Source organism: Falco biarmicus, chromosome 13 (genome assembly GCF_023638135.1).
Source record: "Falco biarmicus isolate bFalBia1 chromosome 13, bFalBia1.pri, whole genome shotgun sequence".
Taxonomy (NCBI): domain Eukaryota; kingdom Metazoa; phylum Chordata; class Aves; order Falconiformes; family Falconidae; genus Falco; species Falco biarmicus.
In genome coordinates, this window is record NC_079300.1 from 23,649,889 (window position 1) to 23,673,711 (window position 23,823).

Genomic DNA, 23,823 nt, shown 5'->3' on the forward strand with positions numbered 1-23,823 from the left:
GCAAAACCCAAACCATCTCTCTCAATTGGATCCAGGAAAACCCATTGGTGAAAGCAGAAAACAAAAGCAGATCCCCAGATAAACAGCAGATCTGTTTATTCAGAGCAGATAGGACAAGGCTAGGAGAAATATCAATCATTATATTTCAAAAGTTTATTTAGAACTTTTAGTTACAGAAACAAAACCATAACCCCTAAATATAACTATATGTAACATATATATATATATATATTTATACACACATATAGCTCCCTAGTTCAACAGTAATGTCAGGGCATCCCGGTGGCTGGGAACAGCACATCCCAGAGGGAACAATCCAGAGAGCATTTCTAAACAGCCTAAAAGAAGTCCAAGTCTCTCCCATTTGCTTTTTTTTTTTCCTCATCTCTGCAGCATATTTACAGGAATCAGAACCGGAATCTCATACAGCTGCACAAGGATAATAATCAAAATAAAAAGTAGAAGAGATCGGGCCTTTACCCCTTTATCCAACAAAGTGATCTCCGTGGCGTGTGTGAGAGCCGAGAGGTAAGCTTGGTGCCAGGGGGGGTGGTTGCTTGTTGTCTTGTATTTTTATTAATAGGAAGTTAATTATGTTAAGTATGTAAGACAAGAAAGCTGTATAATTAATATACACTAAAGAGCACGAGAGGATTCTATACAATAATTTAGATGTATTAAATAAATAAAAAATAATAGCAGCCTTCTACAATGCAGGCTACACATAGGTTTACTTCGGCTTGAAGTACCCTGGTCTTTAGTACACCTACAGGAACAGACTTGCTCCACAAGTGTTTTAAAGAAACATATCTATAAGATACATACGTGCGAGTGTCTAAGGTTAGGATAAGCATTTTAAAACACACTTTACCACGGTCTCCACATATCTAATGACCCCATTCTAGGGTTGTTATGGGAAAAATTTGGCTGCAGGACCTGTCTGGGCGGTGCAGCATCAACCTGGCTGAAACCTGACAGCGATGGCAGCTGGAAGGAGTTTTTCGAAGCCTGCTTGTTCTCGGCAGGGTAGAAGCGCTCCTGTGATGGGGTTGTGCCCCGAGTGCTCCCTTTAGGGCTTAGGGGGCTTTTTGGTGTCAAGACAGGCTGCTGAGAAGGGCTGGAGGACCTGAGTGTTGCTTTGCAGGTGTCTTCGCCAGACCTGGGCAAGGATTTCAGCAGGTGGTTTAGCAGCCGTGCCCCGAGGGTCTTGTCCACCCACTCGCAGGTGAGGAGGAGGTTGTGCACCTCGTGCATGCACTGGATGTACCCGGTGCTGTACCTCTGCTGCGCTTCCAGGCCCACTTTGGAGTCAGCTGCGTTGGGGAGGAGACAAAGGGGAGCTGGTGAGCGGGTACAAGCTGCGTGGTGGGTCCTGCTTAAAAGCATTGATCAGGTTTCCCTTCGCCCACAAGCTCCCTGGAGGCTCGTTGAAGCCCACCGGGCTTTACTACGAGGTGAATCATTCGCAGGGCACAGGGGGAAGGTGAGGCAGGGTGTGAGCCACCCAGGCAGGCAGCCCCCACGCCCTGCTGCCCACCGCCAAGGGCAAAACTAGACCAAAAAGCAGCTCTGGAAGGAAAAATAACCTCCCGTGGGTTAACCTGTGCCCAGCTCCATCTCCCCATCTAGTGGAGAAAGCCAAACGGAGCCGCAGCCCGGGCCCCAGCAGGTTTGAAAGATGCTTTTTGCGGAGTGGGCAGGGGATGAGCGCTGCTGGCACCCCTGGCAGGGTGGGCGCAGCGGGCACTCACCCATCAGCTTGCTGCTCTGGATGTTCTGCAGGTGCTTCACTGTCATCTCCAGGATGTCTGCTTTTTCCAGTTTAGACTGCTGAGGAGGAAAGAACGTGGCAGTTAGAGGCGACAAAGGGTTTGTACCATGTCTAGTTGCTCAAAAGAAAAGACACCCCCCTCAAAAAACCCCCAAACCAACCAGCCCAATCCTCCACCAACAAAGGGACAAAAAGCAGCAAAAAAATGAGCACTTACATCCAGGTGAAAAGCACCCACCACCGTCTCCTTCAGCTGGTCCAAGCAGTTATTAATCCTTTCCCTTCGCTTCCGCTCAATGAGGGGTTTCCTTAACTGGCAGGGAAAAGAAAAGGGGGGAAACTTGCAGTTGATATTTTTTTCTTCCTCCCTGCTGCAGTTCAGCGAGGGCAGAGCCGTGTCGCCAGCGTGGGGTGAGGCGATGCTGGGCCGGGACAAGGTCTGGATGGAGACTGCACCACCCCCAGCTCTGGTCATGGCCTGTCCCTCAGCCGGGAGCAGCTCCCACTTCTCCCACTTCCATTCGTTTTAAGCAGAGTTTACCCATAACAAAACAGAGAGAAGATTTTCTAAAGCTGAGAAAGGAAGCAGCAAAACCACCCACATGGGTTAAATTCAGAGAAAGCACCTTTATAATAAAAAGAAAACAAAAATTGTCCCCTTTCTCTTTCCTAGAAGCAGTGCCTGTAGCCGCGGCACTCATCATGCCCGGTGCTGGCATCCCTGCGGATGCTGCTGCAGTGGCGTGGAGGGGACCTACCTTCCTCTCCTCCTTGGTGCTGGCGAGCTTGTGGGTGCCACCGGCGGTGGTGGTGGCGGTCATTCTAATCCAGCCTGGCCACGCCGGGAGGACGGGATGGGAAGGAGGCACTTGGGCGGTGGGTCTCTCCCTTTCCCGATGGGCTCTTTGCTGCCGTGCGGCTCCTCTGCTGTATTTATAACCCAGAATTAGCATGTGAAAGGGGACTTGCCTTGGCGGGACTTCTTTTCCCACACGAGGGGTCGAGCCCGGAGGTTTGTGGCCATCAATCAAAGCTGACAGGTCACTGCTTCTTTTCAATGACCACGCCGGCCCCCCCAAATGGCGACAGATGTCCAGCCTCCGACGCCGGGCTTTGGAGGGATCTTTTGTTAGGAAAGAAGGGAAGGAAAATGGGCGCGCTCTGAGCAGCTTGCATGGCTCCTCGCTCAATTTGCACAGATTCCCAGGGAGGCAAACAATAGCCGAGGAGCGGTTGAGTTACACCTGGGAAAATGCCTTCTGCCCATCTTTTCCCCTTCTATCTCCTGGAAGCGATGCCTATTTCTACCTGCTAACCTCAGCCCTCGTCATTTCACATCTTTGAAGCAGCCTCTTCATTTCATAATAGAGTGCTCGAGCTAGGAGTTCCTGCTCCCAGGAATTATTATTACAAGGTAATGATCGATTAAAAACTGTTGACAGCAGACACCAGTAGGAAGGTTGTTTCCATCACAGAAATCCTCTAGGGAAACCATGGGAGCTTTATTTATCTCTTGGGAACTTGAGTTCTCTGTTGTACACGGACGGATATAGGAAATACAAAATTTTTTCAGTTTGTGGCTGCTGCGTGGAATTTAATATTAAACTTGCAGGCTGCTGTAGATGCAAATGAATCTGGAGGAGAGTCAGTTCTGTGGGATTTTGACTACTTTAATTTCCCCCCCTCCCCATGCTGCAGGGAGGCGGGGTGGCTTTGGGGGGAAGGGTGTTCTGTTCGCTCCTCTGAAATGCTAGTGCAGAAGCAGATGGGCCTTTGGAGCAGACTTGGCACAGGATGAGCCTGCACTTTTATGCACTTTTATCCCTCCTGCCTGGTTTGGGGGAGGGTGGGGCGGGGGCGGGGGGGGAGTATGAAGGAGTTTTTCGTGACCCTGCTTTTGCTTTCTGACCGTTGCTTTGCTAATGAGCAGGATTTGGCAGCGTCCTGTCGAGTCCCGCAGGTGAAGCCCTTTGGGTTGGTGTCGAATGTGTCACCTAATTGAAATGGAGAGGAAGCGGCCACAGCGGTGCCGAAGGGCTGCAAGCCAGCCCAACCCGTCGGTGGGATGCCCCGTCGGTGGGATGCCCCATCGGTGGGATTGACCCATCAGTGGGATGCCCTGTTGGTGGGATGCCCTGTCAGTGGGGTTGACCCGTCGGTGGGATGCCCCATCGGTGGGATTCCCCAGCAGCCAGTGCAGTGCCGTGGCTGCAGAGCCCTCTCCCTACCTCTGGCCGGGGGTGGGGGTGTACCCCAGCAAAACAGCGAGGACATCACGTCTCTTGCTTCAACGCCACGTGGGTGTGTTTTTGCCTGTGTGTAAATGCAAACACACTTGCAGCATGGCTGTACGCCCTGCTGCTGGGGCTCGTGGTGAAAACATGTCCCCAGACGTGGTATCTCTCAGGCAGAGGTTGTTTGTCAGTCAGATGCGGAGCTGGGGTGCAGTTACCTGGTTTTATAAGTGCCCTACTTGGCAAGGGCCCAAGCAGGGCTGGTGTGGCTGCTGTGCTGGGAGAGGAGGGCTTGGGAGGGGAAGGTGAATAACTTCTCCTTTGTGCCAGGTACAGGGAGCAGGGACGGGCTCCTTATCTCAGGTGTGTCCCCCACACAGATGGTGAAAGCAAGTCCTGTGCAGGAGCCCCTCACGGCAGCCAGCCCTGGCTGCTCACGAGTGCAGGCTCTGTTGGTTTCTCAAGCTTTTTCCAGCCTGCCTGGGGAGGTGGAGTGTTGCTGGTATTTATAAAAGGCGTAGCTGGGGCATCTGTTTCGCTGCATGACTCCAGCAGCTTGGTGTGGAAAAGGGGGTGGGTGGGCTGGGGTAGGGCTTTGCCCTGCGCGGGGGTAGGGGGGCATGGGGTGGGCGCAGCCCTGGCTCTGGGCACTTTGCTAGGGTGCTCGAGGCTGGAAGCGCCTCCCTGTCACCTGGGCACAGAGCTTCCAGGTGGGTTTGGCTCAGGCGAAGGGTGGGGGAGAGAAGCCCCCTGTGCCGCATTCCAAACACCCTTCTACCAGCACCTTGTGCAAGGAACAGGCACCTTCCCAAGGCAGCCAGGGCAGCAGGGGGAAGCCTGAGACCACTTTGGCTCCCAGTCCAGCTGAGTTGGCGGAGGTGTCAGCAAACGCAGAGTTACCTAAAAGCTCTGTAGAACATGTCCTGTGCCTGTCGGCATCCCTGGCCAGGCACAGCTGAGGCTCCTGCTAAGGAGGCTCAGGGGGGCCCGTATGGCTCCCTACAGCTGCCTGACAGGGGCTACAGGCAGCGGGGGTTGGGCTCTGCTCCCGGATGAGAAGGGACAGGACAAGAGGAAAGCCTCAGGTTGCACCAGGGGAGGTTTAGATTGGATGTTAGGGAAAAATGTTCCCTGAAGGGGTTGTCAAGCATCAGAACAGGCCTCCCAGGGAGGTGGTGGATTCGTCGTCCCTGGAGGTATTTAAAAGATGTGTAGATGTGGCACTTAGGGACAGGGTTTAGTGGTAAACTTGGCAGTGCTGGGGTAAATGGTTGGACTTGATGATCTTAAAGGGCATTTCCAACCTAAACAATTCTATTCTATGATTCTCTGTTAGTGGCCTAGGGGCTGGCCAGTCACCAGCACCACCAGAAAAGGTCTCTCTGGTCTCTGTGGTGGTGGCACCTTCTCCTTCACCCTCCATTTCCTCCTTGGCCCAGACTTGCTGCTTCTGCCTTACCCTTGCTCCTGCTTTTCTCACCCCGTGAGGGGCGAGGGGGATGCTCTGCCCGAGGGTCACACACAGGCTTCCCCAGCAAAGCGGCTTCTGTGAAGCAAGCAGGCAGAGGGGTGCTGGTAGCGAGCTGGTGGGTGCTGGGGACAGCCGGCTGTGATGGGGGCTAAGAACAGTGTGGTGGCCCCTGGTGCTCAGTGACAGTCCGTGCCCAGCCCGCACAGGGCAGCTGAGCCCCCAGCCTTGGCAGGACGGGGCCCTTGGCGTGCCCACTGACATCTGCTCCGGGTGAGCTCATTTCAAGGTTCATTTGTAAGACAGCACCACAGTGAAAAAGAAGAGCAGCTTTGGCTGTAAACAGTTATTTTACACCTCTCAGTCATGGCAAAGGCCTTTATTTTGGAGGCGGGGGGTGGGGGCGTGGGGGGTGCAGGCGGGAGAGCTGCCCTGGCTTTGGGGGAAGGCTGACATCTGTGCTGGGGATTGTAGGGACCCGACAGGCCAATGCAAATGAGCATTAAAGGGAGCTTTCTGCAAATTCCCGCTTTCCTTTTGCATTGCCCACTGCCAGGTTTCACTGAAAAGGGGATTCTCCTTCGGAAACAAAGCCTCCCTTTTTCCTGGGCTTTCCAAAAAAAAAAGAAGAGAAAGGGGCGAGCGCTGCGCTGCTTGGAGTTTTCTTTTTTGCTATTTGTCTACCTTTCACACCCTGGAGAAAGAAAACAACTTTTAACATCTGTTCCTGCGCTCTAAGAGGGAAAGAAAGGCTCTTGAAAAGGGGAAAAGTGTGGCAGATGTTGGCAGGTTCCCTCCGACGCAGATGTCTTGCTCCGAAGAAAACTTTCTTTGGGGGTTGGCAGCCAGGGCTCCTCTTTGACTCGGGACACGCGACTGCCTAGTGAACGAAGGGACGTGGGAAAGCGCTGGCAAACAAAAGGCCTTATTCAAACAAACCTGAGAGCCGTGAACAATCTAATAACCAGCAGAGAAATGGTCAGTGGCCCCCAGTCCCACCGAGGAGGGGTTCAGGGCAGCCGGTGGCCACGGGATGAGGGAATTTTGCCGTATCCCCAGGGCTGTGAGCAAGGGTGTCCCCTCCTCTCCCCCACCTGCTCTCTCTGGGGCACCCAACATGGTGCTTTGGCCAAGGACCGGCCTTCTGGAGGTGCTAAATGGTTTCAGCTGGTCTGCAGGGCCAGCTGCAGGGGGGCTGGCTGCCCCAGGGCATCAACAGGTGGAGGGCACTGGCGCACATCACTGGCTAAGGACCGGTGAGCCCCCGGCCAGCCACGGCAGCAACTATGGGGCAGCAGGGATGTCTTTCATTAAGCTTTTAAATAAGAGGTTCTGCCAAGATAATAATTAAAAAGCCCCTGACTCTATTGATTAGGACCAGCTGAAATATCCTTGTGAAACTGGTTTGGGGAAAGAAGGTTTTTTTAATGGGAGGCAAAAGTATTGAGAGAAAAAAGGATTCTCGGTGAGCCTTTTGTTTGCCCTCTTTCCTTCTCAATGGCTGGTAAAACGAAATGATTTAAAATAAGTTTTTGCCATGAAAGCTGGTAATATTTCAGTTTAGGCACTTCAGAGGAAAAAAAGTGAGAAGCCTAGAGAAAAGGCAGCAGAACCAAGAAAATTCCCAGAGGAAAGTAACTAATTATGGTTTGCTGTTAAAGCTGAGGAGCTCTATGATTATTTCTCTTATTCCTTCGAGCTTTGTTCTGCCTCATCTCTGTCCCAGTCCGTTCTGTCTGGGCTGCAGGCAGGGCAGAGCTGCTCCTGCCAGCGGGGCTGCCTTGTGCTGGGGCAGCCGTGCCTCCTCCCTGCTTGGGGCTGGAGGGGAAAGCCTGGTGCGCTGGAGCTGTGTTGCCTCTCTGGAGGTCGAGTGCTGGGGCGAGCACCCCAGCCCCCTGCTGTGGGTGTCCCCCGTGTTTCTCCTGCCAGCAGAGTCCTCCCTGCATGGCGGCTGGGAAGCAGGAGCCCTCTCAGCTGGGCTGAGGACCCCTGTGCTGCAGGAAGGATGCTGCATGTCACCAGAGACCTGTGCACCTGCCCTGGCCGGTCCCTCCTGCCTCTTGCAACACGGGGTGATACTGCAGGCACCAGCTCACAAGCTGGCAGGACTAACCAGGAGGCCTGTGCGGCACTGAGGTTAGCCCCTGAGTCCAACCCAGGCCCCTGGCCGGTTAACAAAATGGCCTCGTTAATGCGACTGAGCCTTTTGGGGGGATGGATTTGCCGGGGGAGAGTGGGAGGTGGGAGGAGAGATGAGCAGGTGCTCCCGAGTGCTGCCCGGTCTGCTGCACGCGTGGTTCACAGCAGGACCCCCTCATCTCCTCTCCTTTGAAGGCTGGGGCTGCATCTGGACTGGATTTGTCCCCAGTTAAGTGACTGCTTGTCCTCTTCTGAGGCATCTCTCTGGCTGGGTGTGGGAGCGAGGGTCCCCGGCCCGCAGGAGGTGCCGTGGGCAGGCTGTCAGAGGGATGGATGGGGTGCTAGGGGTGTCCTGCTCCATCCAGCACTCCCAGCTGTGTGTGAGTTTGCTGCCTCTGCTTTTATGACAGCAGCTTTGCTTTGGGCACATGCAGTAATGTGGGGTTTGTGAGGCGAGGGGCGAAGCACGGCTGCGGGAGAAGTGGGAGCAGGCAGGGCAAGGCAAGGTGGGGGCAGCGGCCGCGGCTGGCACGGAGAGGGGGTCAGCCCTGGTGTGCAACCACAGGGCACCCTCCACTCCCTCCCTCGGGGATGGGCTCTAGTCCCGCCTTGCCATGAGCAAACATTCACTGAGGAGAGTCTGTTTTACAGGGCTTTAGTCATTATGAATAAAGAGGGTTTTGTCTGGACTTTTCTGGCCAGTCCTGGTTCAAGGTTGAGGTCTAAAAACGAGGGGTAAAGCTCTCCTTTAAAAGGTTTAAATCTGGAGGTTTCTCCATAGCTGTGAATCCCAAGCAGGCTGTCCCAGAGCCCCGTGGCACCCAGGGTGGTTTGCTCCCAGAAGGTTCCAGCAAGAGCAGGATGTGAGGAGCAGCAGGACATGCTGGCACGGTGACTGGACACGCTGGGTCCAGAGGGTGCTGGTGGTGCCTGGGCAGGCAGGCTGGCTCCCAGTATGGAAACCGCCGCCACATGGAGGTTACTCACTGCTGGTGACGCACCAGGGCTGCGTCTTCAGAGCGGCCTCAGTTCGGGATGTTGTGCTCACCTTGTCCCATCGCAGGCTGGTGCAGGGTCCCCAGGGGGACCATGTGTCCTGCAACCCAGCCAGGATGGGACAGTGCTGGAAGTAATCTGGGGCAGAAAAATGAAGGGTTGTTTATCTGTGCTTGGGGCATGGAGAAGAGCATTTGCAGTCATTTGTTGTTATAAGGAGAGCCAGCTGAGAGCACAGCCCTGATGCGGCAGATGCCATCCGTGATGGCACACGGGGCCACAAGACCCCTCCGAGCTCACAGCGAGGGGCTGCTCCAGCCACCCTTTGTGTCAGAAGGCTGTATCAGTGAAATCCCTGGGGCTGGGTGACACCGTCTGTACCAGGTCACTGATTTTGGCAGAGGGCTGGGAAGCGATGGTGGGGCGTGTGGTGAGTGGGGAAGAGGCAGAGGGGATCTGGGAGATTGGTCTCAATGTCTGTGGCCAAGCGGTGGGCTGTCAAGGCAGCACTCTGTGTGACTCCCCATGGTGTAGGCAGGGGTAGGAGTGCAGCTGGAGGTTCACCGGCTCCAAAGACATTTACAGGTGGAGTGAGGGAGGACATACATGTCACTGGACAGTGCTACATGAGGTATTTTCATTATAGGGGAAGTCCAGCTCCAGAAGCAGCACTGGACACATGGAAATCCTGTGGATGCCCCTCGATCCAGCTCCCTTACCAAGTGCACCGAACCTCACTAGCCCCAGCTTGGCTCGCTCAGTACCAGCTGGCTCTGCCATCATCGGCAGTGGATTCCTGGCGTAGGAAATAATTACGAGGCTGGTACCCCCTGACAATTCTCAGCTTTTCTCTCACACCCCACCATCCAGCCTTCCTGTTAAGGATCAGCTGATGCTCCTGCCGTTGCTCAAGCCCATCTCCCTCCTGGCAGGTTAGCAGGGCTCCCGGCCACCGAGGAAGTCTTATCTGCTCCTTTGCAGCTAGAAAGCTGCTGCTTGCAGCTGGGCTCCTGGGCCAAGAGCACCTTATAGGAAGAAGAAAATCTGATAAACCGTGTGGGTGGTGACGGGCTGATAAGGGTGAGCCCCTGGCTGGTGCTGAAGTGGCGGTACAAGGGGGAAGAGCCAAGCTGGGTGGAGAGGGTGTAGGGGGCTTTGAAGGAGCATTCAAGGGGGTTTTGAACTTCCCTCATGGGGCATCCCAGGAGTTGTTTCATTCTGGAGGGCAGCTCTGGGCTTTCTCACACTCTCTGTGTGATGTTACCAGATGTCACCTGATAACAGGCCTCATCTATAATGCAGCTGGTGCTTGGTTTATTCAGTAAGCTTCACTTTCATGGCAACGTGGGTGCCTGGTTCCCCAGATGTCAGAACCCAGAGCTGAGCACCCCATATCCCAGCCTGTATCTCAACCCCTGCACATCCCAGCGCCTGTACATCCTGCACAGTCCATTTCTTCTTAAATTCTCGGTTCCCAAGACCATAGAAAGATCTGGGTTAAGTTTCACCTTTGTGAGACAAATATCTCTTCTGCAACTGTGAGCAAATGCAGCTTTCGTCCCGGCTTGGCCACGTGCCCGTAGCAGCTTTCTTTTTATAGTATGTGCGTATACGTGTACTGACACCACATCCTGACCCCCTGACACAAAATACCTTGTCAGCACGAACAAGGCCACCCATCGCTAACACTCCGCAGGGAGAGCCACTTGCAGTCCCCCTGCCAGCTCCTTGTCCTGGGCCGTGGGCAGGGGAGCTGCTGCCAGGGAGGCAGGACGGCCGGGGGGGCAGCGGGCTTAGCCACAGCATTGCCTACGTGCTGCTTATTTCTGGTGCTGCAGGGCTGGGATTGCAGCACCCCAGGAAGTGGGGAAACACTCGCTTGGGTTTTTTTTTTTTGCACTTGCTGGTTCAGTCTTGGGACAGCCTGGCTGCTGGTAGGACAGCAGAAAACACAGGGGTGTAGGATGGGAGGGCATGAGCTGCAGGGTGCCTGGCCTTTGTGAGCCAAGTCCATCCTGGTTGTATGTAAAATCACATCCTGCTCTCTAAGCTATTTTTTTTTTTGTATCTGCGTTTTTACATCTATTTTTTTTACCAATTAAAGCAAAAAAAAAAATTATACTGCTTTTTGGTTTATAAATACTGTCTGGTTTTAACCATATCTCTCCCCTCTTTAATGTCTTTTTTTTTCCTCCCCTCCTCTTCAAATATATTAGGAGATTGTCCTTTTTTATAGGGATGAGGATTTCATGTTCCTCTGGAGGAACCAAAGGGTGTAGGAAGCCCTGCCAGCTCTCGGGGCATAGTCGCTGGGTGGAAAGCAGACCTGAGCCCCAGTGGGGCGAAGAGCAGCCAGGAGCTGTGAGAAGGTGGGTGATGCTCCACGGGCCAGTCTGTGAAGGGCGAAAGCAGGGCTTGCGCTTGTTTCAGCTTCTCCATAATGAGGCATGTAAAAAAAAAACCAAACCAGCAACCCCCCCCACTGTCACAACCCTTTTTTTCTTTCTTGTCTATCTTTAACAATAGGAGCTGTGCCCTGGGTTCACTCTGTCAGAAAGCGAGAGAGGCCACGACACATGTGAGCTCCCCAAGGAATTTTCCAGAAGAACACCTGGGATCAGCTGGGTGTTTTGTTGTGTTTCAAAGGTGATGCTTCCTCCCATCTCCCTGTTCCAGGTGCGTACATATACACATGTGCAGACAGCAACTTCCTCGCACACGGAAGACCTTCAGAAGATACAGATTTCCCCGTAGAATGGGAATGAACTAATTCTCTTTCAAAAGTGAATCCTACTGAGCTGGGAGAAAGGGGCTCAGCCCTTCCCCAAACCAGTGCCTGACTTTGAAGGTGGGAGCAGGCAGAGCTCTGGAGTGCCCTCCTCCTCGGGAGCCAGGGATCCCATCAGCAGGAAGAGGAGGAGGATAGGCACAGAAAAGATTTGGAGAGCTTCAGGGAAGGTCCCCCTATGTATTTACTGGAGTGGCTTGACAAAGATTTAAGTGTCAAGTGACATGGCAATGGCTCCTGTGTTAACTCAGCTCTACAGCAGCTGAGACCAAACCTAGCTGAACAGCAGCACTAAACCCATGCCATTCACTGCAGCGGTTTTCTGCTATAAGAGCTAATTAATTAGTTTCTGAAGAGTCTTTTGAAGGGGTAAAGCACTAAGGAAGTGCATAGCAGTGTTATCCAGAGGGTGTGGGCTTCAAAGCTTAATGGGCGCTACTTAAATATGGACTGAATTAGTAAACTTGGTTCATGATTTCTTTAAAACATAAAAAAATAGGGAAATCATCTGAAAAAACCACCACCTTTCAGTTGTTTTGGTAGTGCTGAGCCTGAGGAAGTGTTGAGCAATTGGCTTCCAGTTCCCCTTCCCTGGCTTTCAAGTGTAACCTACCGGCATAGCCAGGAAAAACCTTTCTCCTTCAATGATTTTCTAATTTTAGAATTGATTTGGTAAAAGTGGGAGAATAAAAGTGTTGAGAAATAATAGAAGAAAAGCAGTCCTTTTGGAAAGATCGGTGGTGAAATTCAGGTCGGTAGAGAAAGTTCCTGCCGTACTGCTTTTCTCCCAAAGCCTCCTGAATTTTTTGACGTGGCAGCTGGCCCTTGCGCGGACACGTGGAGCAAGGCTGGCTCACGGGGATGATGGTCATTCAGGCATGTTGGGTGACCAGCAGGACAAAACATTCCTCACCGAGAGCACTCGCGTGGGCTGCCTGCCTGGGGGGCACCTGCACAGGTTCCTGGACTGGGGCTGCCTTCTGCCATTGCTTACCGTACAGCGGCTATGGGTAATGGTATAGGATGAAAACTAAAGGCACCTGCCAATGTATGGAATATCCTTTTCCATTGTTTCACCAGTGTTCACTGCCTGGTGTCTTTCCTAAATGATTTGCGATGCGCAGATATATTTGCTTCCAGTTCTATCGAATTAATGGATGTATTTGTCTAGGTTTTTTCCTTTTATTTTTTTAACTCAGGAAACACATTCTTACAAGGTGCTGTTTTTCAGGACAGCTTCTGTTTCTATCTTTCATGCTTACCACGCTGACAGAAATCTTGTTTTGCCTTTAGTAGTAGATTCCAACTTCAGTGAATGCTGCTCTTTATAGGTAATATCCAATTGCTCCGCAGTAATAAAAAGTTTATTAAAAGGACATGGTTCTGCAGAATGACGTACTGCTCTTCTTGCTGTCCAGGAAAGGAATTTGCAACAAGTTTGGTTTTTTTTTTCCTATGATTCTTCTGGCAATTGTGTTTCTTTTCTGACAAATTATACATGCTACCCTTAGTTTTTGTGATTTGCAATAACATTTTAAAAATGTGTTTTAATTCTGAATTGGCACCTTGATTTGAGGATAAATCATAGCACCCCTGTGAGAAAAAAAAACCAACCACCCAACTGATATGGCTGGCAATTACATTTATTTGTGCTTTCTACTGTAAATAGGTTTTTTGGGGTATGAGCCTGTTCATTCTGTATTCGTTGGATGAACTGGAAGGTAACAATATGCTCACCTAGAGATGTTTCTTTGAGCAAAGCTTCGAGAGCCTGCAGTGAGCATCCTCAGCCAGTAACGGGTGAAATGCAGCTCCAGGAACCGTAGCAGCACTTGCGAAACCTGGGTGATTAAATTCAGCCACTTCAGCTTGGTCCAAAGTCCACGGAAAGGCGCAGGATTCTCGTTCCTCCAAACTTTTAAGAACAAGAGTTTCGGTAGGACTGGCATTTATCTTGCTTGGGGTTGTGTCTGTCTGGGCTTTGGGTGGTGACATCCAGAGGCGATGGCAGGCTGCAGAACCAGGGGGGATGCTGTGTGGGACGTGATGGGGGCACTCGGGACCCTTCCCCTGGCAGCAGGGTGGTGGGGGAGAGGAGGAAACACCCTCCAAGGGAAAGAGCATGTGTGTCCTGCTGCATTATAGACCTGGAACACATAAAAGATAAATGAGGCAATGAGTTACTTCACCTGCACCAAGTGCTGAGGAAGAGGAGGTTGTAGCAAAGGGATTAAGAAATAAGCCTGGACCCCTGGGGAGGGGTGGGACAGAGACCCTCGGGGCTGCTGGGGACCTGCTTTGAATTGGCATTTGAGAGGCAGCTGTGTTGCAGCTCTCTTAGGGAGACCAGCCGGGTGTGAATGACACTCTATGAGCACGATGCTCTGGCATCACAAGAGGGACGCGTCTGGCCAGCCCGGTGCTTGGCCGAGCCACAGGAGCTGTGGCAACCTCCCTGCCTCCACCAGCCCTTGGCCACTGGGGAGCAGAGGGAGCTGGCCCGGGGCAGCCAGCTGCTGCCAGTCAGGACCTGGCATCCTGCATGGGGTATGGCCAAGGGAAGAAAAGAGGTGGGCAAAACAGAGCGGCTCAAAGGAGGATTAATTTAACAGGATGGCATATTATTTTTCTCTACTTTTGCCATTTGCTGGTGTAGGATGGTGACTGGAGGAGCAGAAGCTGAGCAGCAGGGCTCCCCGGGCCTCAAACCAGCAGCAAAACCCCCTAGGATCCCATTCTGTGTCTGTCCCTCCTGAGCAAAGCACCCCAGTACTTGCCTTTCCACCTTCTTTTTCCTGGTGAAGTAACTCGGATTTTTTTTTTAATGTTTATTCACTTCCTAATTTGCAAGGATTAATTAATTCACAATGGATGTCTCAGTCGTGGCTGTGAATTAGCAAATTGCTAGTGCACTAAGAGCTCTCTCACGTGTTGAATTTAATTCCTGCTTCTCAGAGCTTAGCAAACCCACGCTCTCTCTGCTGGGGGATTTCCCTGTGGCATACTGCGCGGGGATGGGAGCCGCACCGAGCCCATTATTTGCCCCATCTTTTTTCCAGTGGTCATTGGTAAAGCGATAGCTATTTTCCAGGAGCTGGTGTTGAATCCCTGTACCAGTGCTTGCCTTTAATTCCTTCTTCTTTCTAGTCAGTACCCTGAATATTATCTGTTTAGACTTGAACGTTTTTAGCATAATTACAGGTTAACAATTTCTCAGACATACACACCCTTTCCACGGTGGCTTTGAAAGCAGCGATTTCCAGCTCACAAGTGGGATATACGAATGGCCAGCATTTCGCTGACTGCGCGCCACGGGCCCAAGCTTGGCAAAGCCATTCCCCAAGGTCCCGTCACCTCGTACAGGCAGCGTGGACCCAGAGGTCCAGAGCTGCATCATCTCCTGTATCTTTATATAAGAGCAAGTATATGTTTGGGGGATATAAGCAAGTATATACAAATATATACACATATACACACACGCTCGCTCTTGTATCTTTTATTTTTATATATATTTGATACATATATATATCTCTGTCCTGTCCCGTGAGGTGCTGAGCACAGCAGGGCTGGCAGGGGCAGCCCCCAGAGGCACTGGTGCGCTGCCAGGCTGGACCTGGATCCCGCCGTGCTGGTCCTGGGTCCCGCGGTGCCGGTCCAGGGAATGATGTACTGAATGCAGAATGACGTACTGCTCTTCTTGCTGTCCAGGAAAGGAATTTGCAACAAGTTTGGGGTTTTTTTCCCTATGATTCTTCTGGCAATTGTGTTTCTTTTCTGACAAATTATACATGCTACCCTTAGTTTTTGTGATTTGCAATAACATTTTTAAAATGTGTTTGAATTCTGAGTCGGCACCTTGATTTGAGGATAAATCACAGCATCCCTGTGAGAAAAAAACCCAACAACCACCCAACTGATATGGCTGGCAATTACATTTATTTGTGCTTTCTACTGTAAATAGGTTTTTTTGGGGTGTGAGCCTGTTCGTTCTGTACTCATTCAGTACCCACTGACCCAGTGCTACTGCAGCTGCCCGGCTGCACCTCCCGGTGCAAATTCCTCTGTGCTTCCATGCTGTCAGCTGCAGGGATGGCTGAAAGCGTGGTCAGAAACACTTCTGTGTCCGAGCTGGAACACACAGCTGACTAAGCAGGATGATTCAAGAAGACTGCTGGCCGAGCATTTCACACGTTCTGTGAGATCTTTCCACATCAGAGAGGGCACCAGGAATCTCTTCTGCTGTCAGGAGCTGTTTCCCACAGCGTGTTGCAGGCAAGTCAAGGGAACTGGAGGAGGGCAAGGGGATCCTGAGCAGGGAAGGCGACGGGATGCTGCAGGCGGATGACATACAAAGGGTCCAGGAATGAAAATCCATTTCACAGGGGTGAGAAGCCGGACTGTGAAATACTGCAGGTTGCTGCCAGGCTCCTAAAAGACACAGCTAGCGCTGAGTACGCAGGATCTATATCGGAACATGGAACCCAGGGCAGTGCAACGGCTGAGCACGCTGCTTGGGCCTGGCAGCCAAGCCCCACCAGGCTGCTGTGCTCTCCCCACACAGCTGGGGATGGTATTTGGTGCCTGGGTGTGAGAACTATTTTTGCTAACGTTGGAGGGGGTTTTTTGTTTTGTTTTTTTTATGTAGTAAACTTCCAGCCTGGGGGAAGGGAGCACCTGCCAGGCACTGGGGGGGCAGAGGAGACCCTGCAGTCCCCAGGGGAGCGCGTAGGTCCAGCACCTTGTGCAAACCCCATTGCGCTGGTGCAGGTGTTGCTGCACAAATTGCTTTTTGCCTTTCAGCTGCCCAGTTGCCTCGCCGCAGCTGGAGTAAATTGTCACTCTGTATGACAGGAGCTCGCTCAGCTGTGAGCACGGCCTGAGCAAGGGGGGCTCAGCCCCTTGGTGCCTGACAGCTCGAGCCACCCAGCAGGAGCTGCGGTGCCCAGTGCAGCATCCCGGTGGGATCATCCTGGTGGGATCATCCTGGTGGAATCCCAGGGCCTACCGCAGCCAGCTCTGCCCGCTGATGCCACTCGCTTGTCATCCAGCAGGCAAGGCCACGGTGACCCGTGAAGTTCAGAGGAGCAACACGCTGCTGCGGGGAAAAATTACGGCACGGAGAAGCCCGACCCAAACCCTCCCCAGTGATGCAATGGGGGAGTGCAGGAAGGCAATGGGGAGAGGCGTAATTAAAAAGAAGCTGAAGGCAGATGCTGTCGCTAGAGCCGTGGAGCGCAGCAGGGCAGGAAGAGCTGCAGGACATTTTGAGAAACCAGGCCGGCAAGCGTCTGGGCACTTCGGGAAACCAGCAGGCAGGCTGCACAGCAGCAGTGCATCGGTCCTGCCGGGTGAGGCTTCACCTCATGGCGTGTAAGAAATTCATGACTCGTTCCCTAAAAATGTATTTTTCTGCTTCAAAATCTCCTGGTGTGTTAGACTGCGCTAATGATCTGTGCCGGGACAGAGGTGGGCTTCCGTCCATCCAGGCTAATCCGTGTTCACACAGCCAGGGCAATGGGTGCCTGTTGCCCACCAGGGGCACAGAAATAGCTCGCAGCCCCCGCAGCCCCTCTGCGCCGCGCTGGGAACCTGCGGGAACCATCCGGGCTGGGACTCCCCGGCCATCGGGTGGATGCAGCGGGCTGCCCCCAGCCCCGGTGCTGCCCCCCAGCCCAGCGCTGCCCCCAGCACCAGCCCAGCGCTGCCCCCGAGCCCCAGCGCTGACCCCAGCCCCAGCCCCAGTGCTGCCCCCCATCCCGGCGCTGCCCCCCATCCCGGCGCTGCCCCCCAGCCCCAGTGCTGACCCCAGCCCCAGCCCAGCGCTGCCCCCCAGCCCGATGCTGCCCCCCAGCCCCACGCCCAGGTTCGCCAGGCGGGGCAAGGGGCTCATGGCCGGTGCCAGGGGTCTGCAGGAGGGCAGGGCAAGGGTGTGTGTGTGTCAAAATAGTAAATAAAAATTATAAAACGATAAATACAATGCTAAAATACTAATAAAGAACAAAAGAGCAGTCATAAAGAACGATAATAATAATATATTATTAATATATAAGTAGAATACTTATTATATATTTATCAATCTATAAGAATATATTTAAATAGAATAAAATAATACAAGAATAATCAACGATGGAGTTCGGGCGATAATAGTCACAGGAACGCTAGTAAGGAGCAGCGCTGCAGGCCCAAGCGTCCCCCAGGTCCCGGCCCGGGGGTCTCCGGTCACCGCCCCCGGGCTGCCCCCCGCCCCCCGCGCGCCCCCGGCGGGAGGCCGCCCACTCGCGGCGGGCGGGCACGGGGCTCCCTGGGGCTCCCCCCTCCCCCGCGGGTCCCGTGTGAGCGCCGCCCTCGGCCCTCCGCGCCGCCAGGGGGCGCCGGCGTGAGGCAGCGGGCGGAAGCGACGCCGCGCTCCGCCGCCGCCGCGCTCCGCCGCCGGGCGAGGGAAGGGCCGCTGCGACGCAGCAGAGCGCGGGGCGGGGGGGGGGGGAGGGGGCCGGGCGAGCCGGGGCCGCGCCGCGCCTCTGCCTGCAGCCGCCGGAGCCGCGCCGCCAGCCGCCGGAGCCGGGGCGGTCGGGCCGCCAGGGGCAGGCCCCGCCGGACACGCCGCCGAGGAGGTGCCAGGCCGCGCTCCGCACCGAGGTACCGAGGCGGCGCGGCAGGGCGGGGGGAGGCCGGCGGCGGCCGGCGGTGGGTCGGGCCCAAGTCCGGCGGGCGGTGGTGAGGCGAGGCGGGGAGGGCGGTGCGGGCCGGCGAGCCCGGCGCGCATTGTCCGCCGCTGCCCCCCGGGTCGGGAGGCGGCGCCGCCGCGGCCCGTGCGGCCGCTCGGGGGGAGGCCGGCGGGGAGCGCGGCCAGGCCCGGCCGGTGCCCGCCGCTTTCGGGGCCGTCTCCCCGCTGGGCGGCGGGCGGTGCTGGGAGGGACCGGCCGGGTGCTGCCGGCCGCGCTGGCGGGGAGGGGGGCTGCGCCGCGGGGTCTGCGCCGCTTGGCGGGGGGTCTGTGTGAGAGCCGGCGGCAGGCGGGGTGCGGGCCCGGGGTGCGGCGGCGCCTTTTCCCCAAGCGCCTCCGCTGCCGTGCGCGGGTGCGGCGGATCCGCGGGGCTGCGCAGCGCTCGCCTCAGCCCGCCAGCGGGGAGCCGCGGCCGGCCGGCCTGTGCTGCGGGGTGCCGGGGGGTGCCCCGGCCCAGCCGGGCGGCAAGGGCACGCCGGTGGGCAGGCTGCCCCCCCCGGTGCCTCCGGGGCAGGGGGGCACCCGGCCGGCTTTGTTCTGGCCTCTGTTACACGGGCTGGCTTGGCGGTGCGGAGCAGGCACTTAACGCAGCCTCTCAGCGTCCAGCTCCGAGGCCTCTTCCTACAATTGTTACTCCTGTTCGTAGCCCTGATCGGCCTTTGAGATCCTCGGATTTTTGCAGGCTGTCCCGTAGAAAGCTAACACGGCGAGATCACTGTCTTCCATAAACGAAAAAAAAGTTTTTTTCCATCGTTATTTTCTTACAAACCTGTGAAATGCTACTAGTATTTAAAGTAGGGTGTAACCGATATTTTTTTGGTTTATTTTTTAAATTTTTTAAAAAGAAAATTTAATTTTTGGTAGGTGATTGTGTAGGTGTGTAGGATTTATTTAAAACCTATATGCTGTCTTATGGGAATGGTGTGATTTAATTTGCATGATGAGTCAAAGATTAAATTACGTGACCTAGGCTCTGTAATTTCAGTGAGGCGAGTAACGAGGCTTGGAAGAACAGTTTAAATGTAGATCAGAAATACAATTTGATTAGCATCAAAATATTGCGAAGCTTTGTGTGCGTGTGGTTCTTTAAACTTACCTGTCCGAAACTCTAATTTAAGGCCCTGTGTTTTCCTTTCAGCAGTGCGGTTCATCATCAGGAAACGTGTCTTCCTTTTTAACGCGAAGAGCTCATGAAATCATATACTGTCAGAGGAAATTTAACATCCTGAGCTTGCACCTTGGCATCTAAGCTTTTAAATAATAGATTTTTACTGTTTACTGTGTACTTTTAGTTAATACTTATTACCTGTTGATGTGGGACATGCCTTTAACTGCAGAGAAAAAAAAAAGGCCAAGAAATAGTCTGTGAATTAGGATAAGGATGGTACCTGTTTCAAGGTCAGAAATGACTTCATGTTTTCTTTTTTCAGTTGTCCTGTATAAATTGGCCGCTTGTCTGATGTATAAGAGTGGCATGATGCCCCATGGCACCGTGTCTTGGTAGGACTCTGCCATGGACTCACTGCTGTAAAGAGTATTGTATTTTACAGTTAGCTTTATGGTTGTCTTGTGATGTGAGAAACTGTTGGGTCAGCCAGCTAGTATACACGTGGCTTAAATTTACTTGTATTTAAACTGTTATCTCGATAGCGGTGTGATATACGTGTCGTTGGGGACTTTCCTTGGTCAGTCGGAAAAAGTACTGGTGGCACAGGGAGCAAGCGGAATAAATGTCTTGTATGTGTTATCAACATTGTTCTCACACCAAATCCAAAACACAGCACTGCCCCAGCAACTAAAACCAAAATTAACTCTGTCCCAGCTGAAACCAGGACAGTGGACTAACATGCTGCTGAATATTTATAAATGCTGAGAGCACTGGGGTTTTTTCCCAGTTAATTTTATTCTCTTATTTATGTTGATGTGGAGTTCTGAAACTTTGATGCATTTTGTAGGCATTTAATGCATGGTTGTAGATGGAGAATTGTAAAGCAATACTTTTTTTTTTTTAAGATATGTTTTTATACAAAAGAGACTAAATAGAAGTGCCAGTTAAGTAATACTTTGTGACAGTATGTTTATGAGAGATAATTATACACTTTATAGATATTTTCAAGCGCAGACAAATGTGTATTCCCAGTGGGGTGTGATAATACTAAGAAAACTCCACCTCTTGGAATTCCTTGATTGCTTTTGTGAAACATTTATTTATGGGGGAATGGTATCTATTTTGCGTTCTATCGTGGGAGCTAACATGTCTTTTATTAACAGGTGGTAGTCGAACGAGACCTTACTGTTGTGCTGTTCATGCTGCGCTTACTAGGTTTCGTGGCATTTTTCTGAATATTAGAATTTATGTGACCAGTGTCCTCTCTTCTGAATCAGTTATGTATTGAGTTTGCAAATTTTTTTAACGAGATGTTTGCAGCCTTAATTATTGAGTAATTTTTTTCTGAAGGCTTTGATAATCTCTGTGATGCGCTTAGAGGCTTTAGACGCATCACTAGAATGATGTCTTTTTTTGGTACTGCGTGTAGAGTTTATGAATGGTGCTCTAAAAGTTGATGCTGGTTTGAAGCAGGGTGTGGGAAGAAGCCTAGATGACCTTTTGAATTCTCTTCTGGCCCTGCTTTTCTGTACTTCTGACACTTTATAATATAGTTTAATAACAAGAGCAGCTATTAATGTATGATTATCTTTGGCTAATTGGAGGCATCTCGCAGCTTTCTATCAAAAATTTGATTTGACTTATTTGCCTCTTCAAAATTAGTAGTACTACAATATCCTGAAGCTATTTATGTGAATAACGTGCAAAGGAAAAATATGAGTTGAGTTTCAAAACCAGTATTTTCTAGATCATGTAGTTGAAATTTTGTAAATGTAGCAATCTGTGGTAAGGAATTAGTGGGCTGCATGCACTTTTTCACTTCTTCTTGGGTGCCAGTTGAAGCCAGGTATTAATGACATTGGAGAAAAACCTTTTTAGTTGGTTGGTGATCATAAGTCATAGCATTCACTGTAACTGTATTTTTGTAGCTGTAGATAAACCCCAAGAATGAAGAAAAATTCCTTTTGTTATTAGGGCTTAAGATTTTGTGCTGTTCTAAAAGGAGAACTTTTAGAACACTACTTCCCCAATTTGGTTTCTGATTTAGGGTGTTTATTAGTCTGAATTGTTTGGAAGTTCAGCTCTCATTCCCTTCCATCTGGGCTCTCTCTTTCCCTGTATTTTCCACCAGTACTGTGCTTCTTGCACCGCAAGATGCAGAGTTGTGAGCCAGAAGGAAGCTGAATGTCTTCACTGAGAAGGTGAAACTTTATGCTGAGATCCCGCCCTCTTCCCCTCCCTACACCCCCCCCCCCCCCCCCCAAGTGCAAACACAAAGGTTAAATTAGAAGATGAGGCTGTCTTGAATTATTTTAACGGACTTGAGCTAGGCTTTTAAATGCATGCTTCGGTAGTACTTAGGGCTTAAACTGGTGTCATGTGAGTTTGGTCTTTCTTTAGCCTGAGCAGATTTATGTGCTTTCAGAATTCCACCTTATGATAAAATGGCACTTTTCGTTTGTCCGTATTTAAATACTCTTTTATAAAGGATTGAGTTCAGGATTGATCCAAACTGGAAGCAGCCAAATTACTGTGTGTTTGCAGGCGTAACTGTGGTCATTCTTCATGGCCTGCTTTTTTTCAGACAACATTAATTTAGAAAGTAAATTGCTTACGTTTAAATAAACAACTGCAGTTTGCTTTCTAACTCCCTTGGTTTTAGTATGCTGGCTAATACTTCATGTATGTAGTCAAAAGACACTATAAAAAGTTCCTGGCTGTGGACTTCGGATATGCTAAAAGGAAGCAAACTTTAAGCCTGTTCACAAGGGCATAAAATTCTGGGGGAAATCACTGAATGTTGTAGCTAATCTTTCTGTTTATTGGAAATCTACTACTTCTAATAAAATACCTAGGTCTTTTCTAAAGATCTGTTTGCTTTGTAATTCATTCCTCCCCTTCAAACACTCAGATAATTCATCACTAAAAAATTAAATATAGCAAGACAGTTAAAAATTTGAGAAGTTATCATTAGTACAGAACTGTAGCGTGTAACATGTTTTTCTAAGTTCAGAAACATCTTTGGATGAAGTTATTCAGGAGTTACTGCTTGGAGTTACTCTAAAATGTTCAGGTATACTGTCAGATATTTCACAGTGAAATGGCTGCATCAGTGAAAAATTGCTGTGTGCTGCTTTTGATCCTTACTCCATTGTGTATTTTTTAAAAAAATCAATTTTTATTGATAACAAATCAGTTTTTCTCACTAAAAGAATGTAAATAAGTTTAACTCCAAACCCTGCAAGATTTGCAATGTGACACTTAAAAATAGCTAAGATGGAACCTGGCTATAAATTAAATTGAATTAATATGTCAGCTTTTTGGGGAGTTGAATGTGCATGAATGTGAGAGAAGTACTTAGGTTCAGTTGTTTGTGTGTGTGAAATGCCTGTCATTTTTCTCTACTTCCCTGGTCAAGAGCTCACCTGGGAAGGCTTACAACGGATGGATACCTTTTTTTCAAGTATTCGTTCAGAGCCGTGCCAGCTTCCCAGCTCATCTGCTGAGGAGGTTGCTTTGAAAAATATACAACCTGTAGACATTGAATTATCAGTAGCATCTTGTGTGGTGTGGTAGATGTGTGTGCTGACACGTGCAGAGCATCCTGCTGCAGTGGAGTCTCTGAGCTTTTCCTCTGGGTAAGCAGTTTCAAGAGTTTTTGTTAACAGTTGTAGAAATGAGGCGAAAGCTACTTGTGTAGTATATTTTACTTTGACTGTTACATGTGAAATGTGCCCTTTACTGCTTTGGCAGATGATGTTCCTTTTAATATATATACCAAAATATTTTTTTAGTTCTTTTTTTGCCTTACATATTGTAATGATTTATAAAATTAACCAGCATATAACTTTTTGACTTTATCAAATACATTGTAAAAGCAAAATAAAAACAAAAGTTTGTTCACAGAGGAGTAAGACTTCAATGTAGGGGATTTTATTCCACCTAAATGAGACCTTAGTGATAGGCTCCATGCATGTCTGTAACACAGGTGATGCCTGAGAAGTTTCTCCCACACAGTTGATGAATGCATCGTTCTTCTAACTTGTAACACCTGCTATTCAAGTCCTAAGTTTCTTCTGACTGGAGATTGCTAGTGATGGAGAAACTTTACAGGGGAATTTAAAGTGATACCTTGTAGCGGAGAGAGTTGAGGCACAGTTCTTGATAAAGACTTTGTATATGCTCAGTACTGTATTAGAAAAATGTTGAGGAAGCAAATCTCTCAAAAGTTAACGAAGAATTCAGAACCTCAGTTTGCTTATACTGATGTGGTGCGAAATGTTTGCTTATGTGTTTGTTTTCAGGTAGGTTTTTTTCAACAGAACTTTTTTTCCCATCAGTGCACGAGAACATGCTTGGTGCAGAGACATCCTTTGCGAGTACTTGTTTAGTCACAAGGTAGTATTTGGTCTTCTGCTTTATTGCGTGAAACTCAGGTGTCTGAAGACAGGAAGATTCCAGATTTTTGAGCTTTTCATTCACAGATCTAATGTTCACAGATACTAATGAAAGTACATTTCACAGTGTTCTTCAGCAGCACGGTGATTTTCCCACTTTTTTTCAGGTAACGATGCTGAAGCACAAATAATTTTCTCCT

General features: G+C 50.8%; 2 protein-coding genes and 1 long non-coding RNA gene across 5 annotated transcripts in view; 2 read left to right on the top strand and 1 right to left on the bottom strand.

The window, feature by feature from the left end:
- Nucleotides 1–363: 363 nt before the first annotated feature.
- Nucleotides 364–3,070, bottom strand: LOC130158196 (transcription cofactor HES-6-like). The gene is made up of 4 exons (XM_056358748.1): nt 2,530–3,070; nt 1,989–2,084; nt 1,752–1,830; nt 364–1,313 (listed from the first exon to the last, which is right to left on the bottom strand). The coding sequence occupies exons 1-4, from the start codon at nt 2,722–2,724 to the stop codon at nt 868–870; spliced, it is 816 nt and encodes a 271-aa protein (XP_056214723.1). The 5' UTR covers nt 2,725–3,070; the 3' UTR covers nt 364–867.
- Nucleotides 3,071–10,270: 7,200 nt separating this feature from the next.
- On the top strand, nt 10,271–17,057 carry LOC130158417 (uncharacterized). Of its 3 annotated transcripts, none has more exons than XR_008825285.1 (3): nt 10,271–10,977; nt 11,135–13,332; nt 14,053–17,057. It is a non-coding gene; the product is annotated as an uncharacterized LOC130158417 (long non-coding RNA). The 3 variants fall into 3 exon arrangements; XR_008825284.1 differs by having other exon boundaries at nt 10,271–10,629; nt 10,845–10,977; nt 11,135–17,057; XR_008825286.1 differs by having other exon boundaries at nt 10,271–10,542; nt 10,845–10,977; nt 11,135–17,057.
- An 812-nt stretch (nt 17,058–17,869) lies between these two features.
- The window catches only part of CAB39 (calcium binding protein 39), a 42,247-nt gene continuing 36,293 nt past the window's right edge, over nt 17,870–23,823 (top strand). Inside the window, exon 1 of the mRNA XM_056358701.1 lies at nt 17,870–18,032. The gene's annotated coding sequence lies outside the window, so the exon portion shown is untranslated. The remainder of the gene's footprint in view (nt 18,033–23,823) is intronic.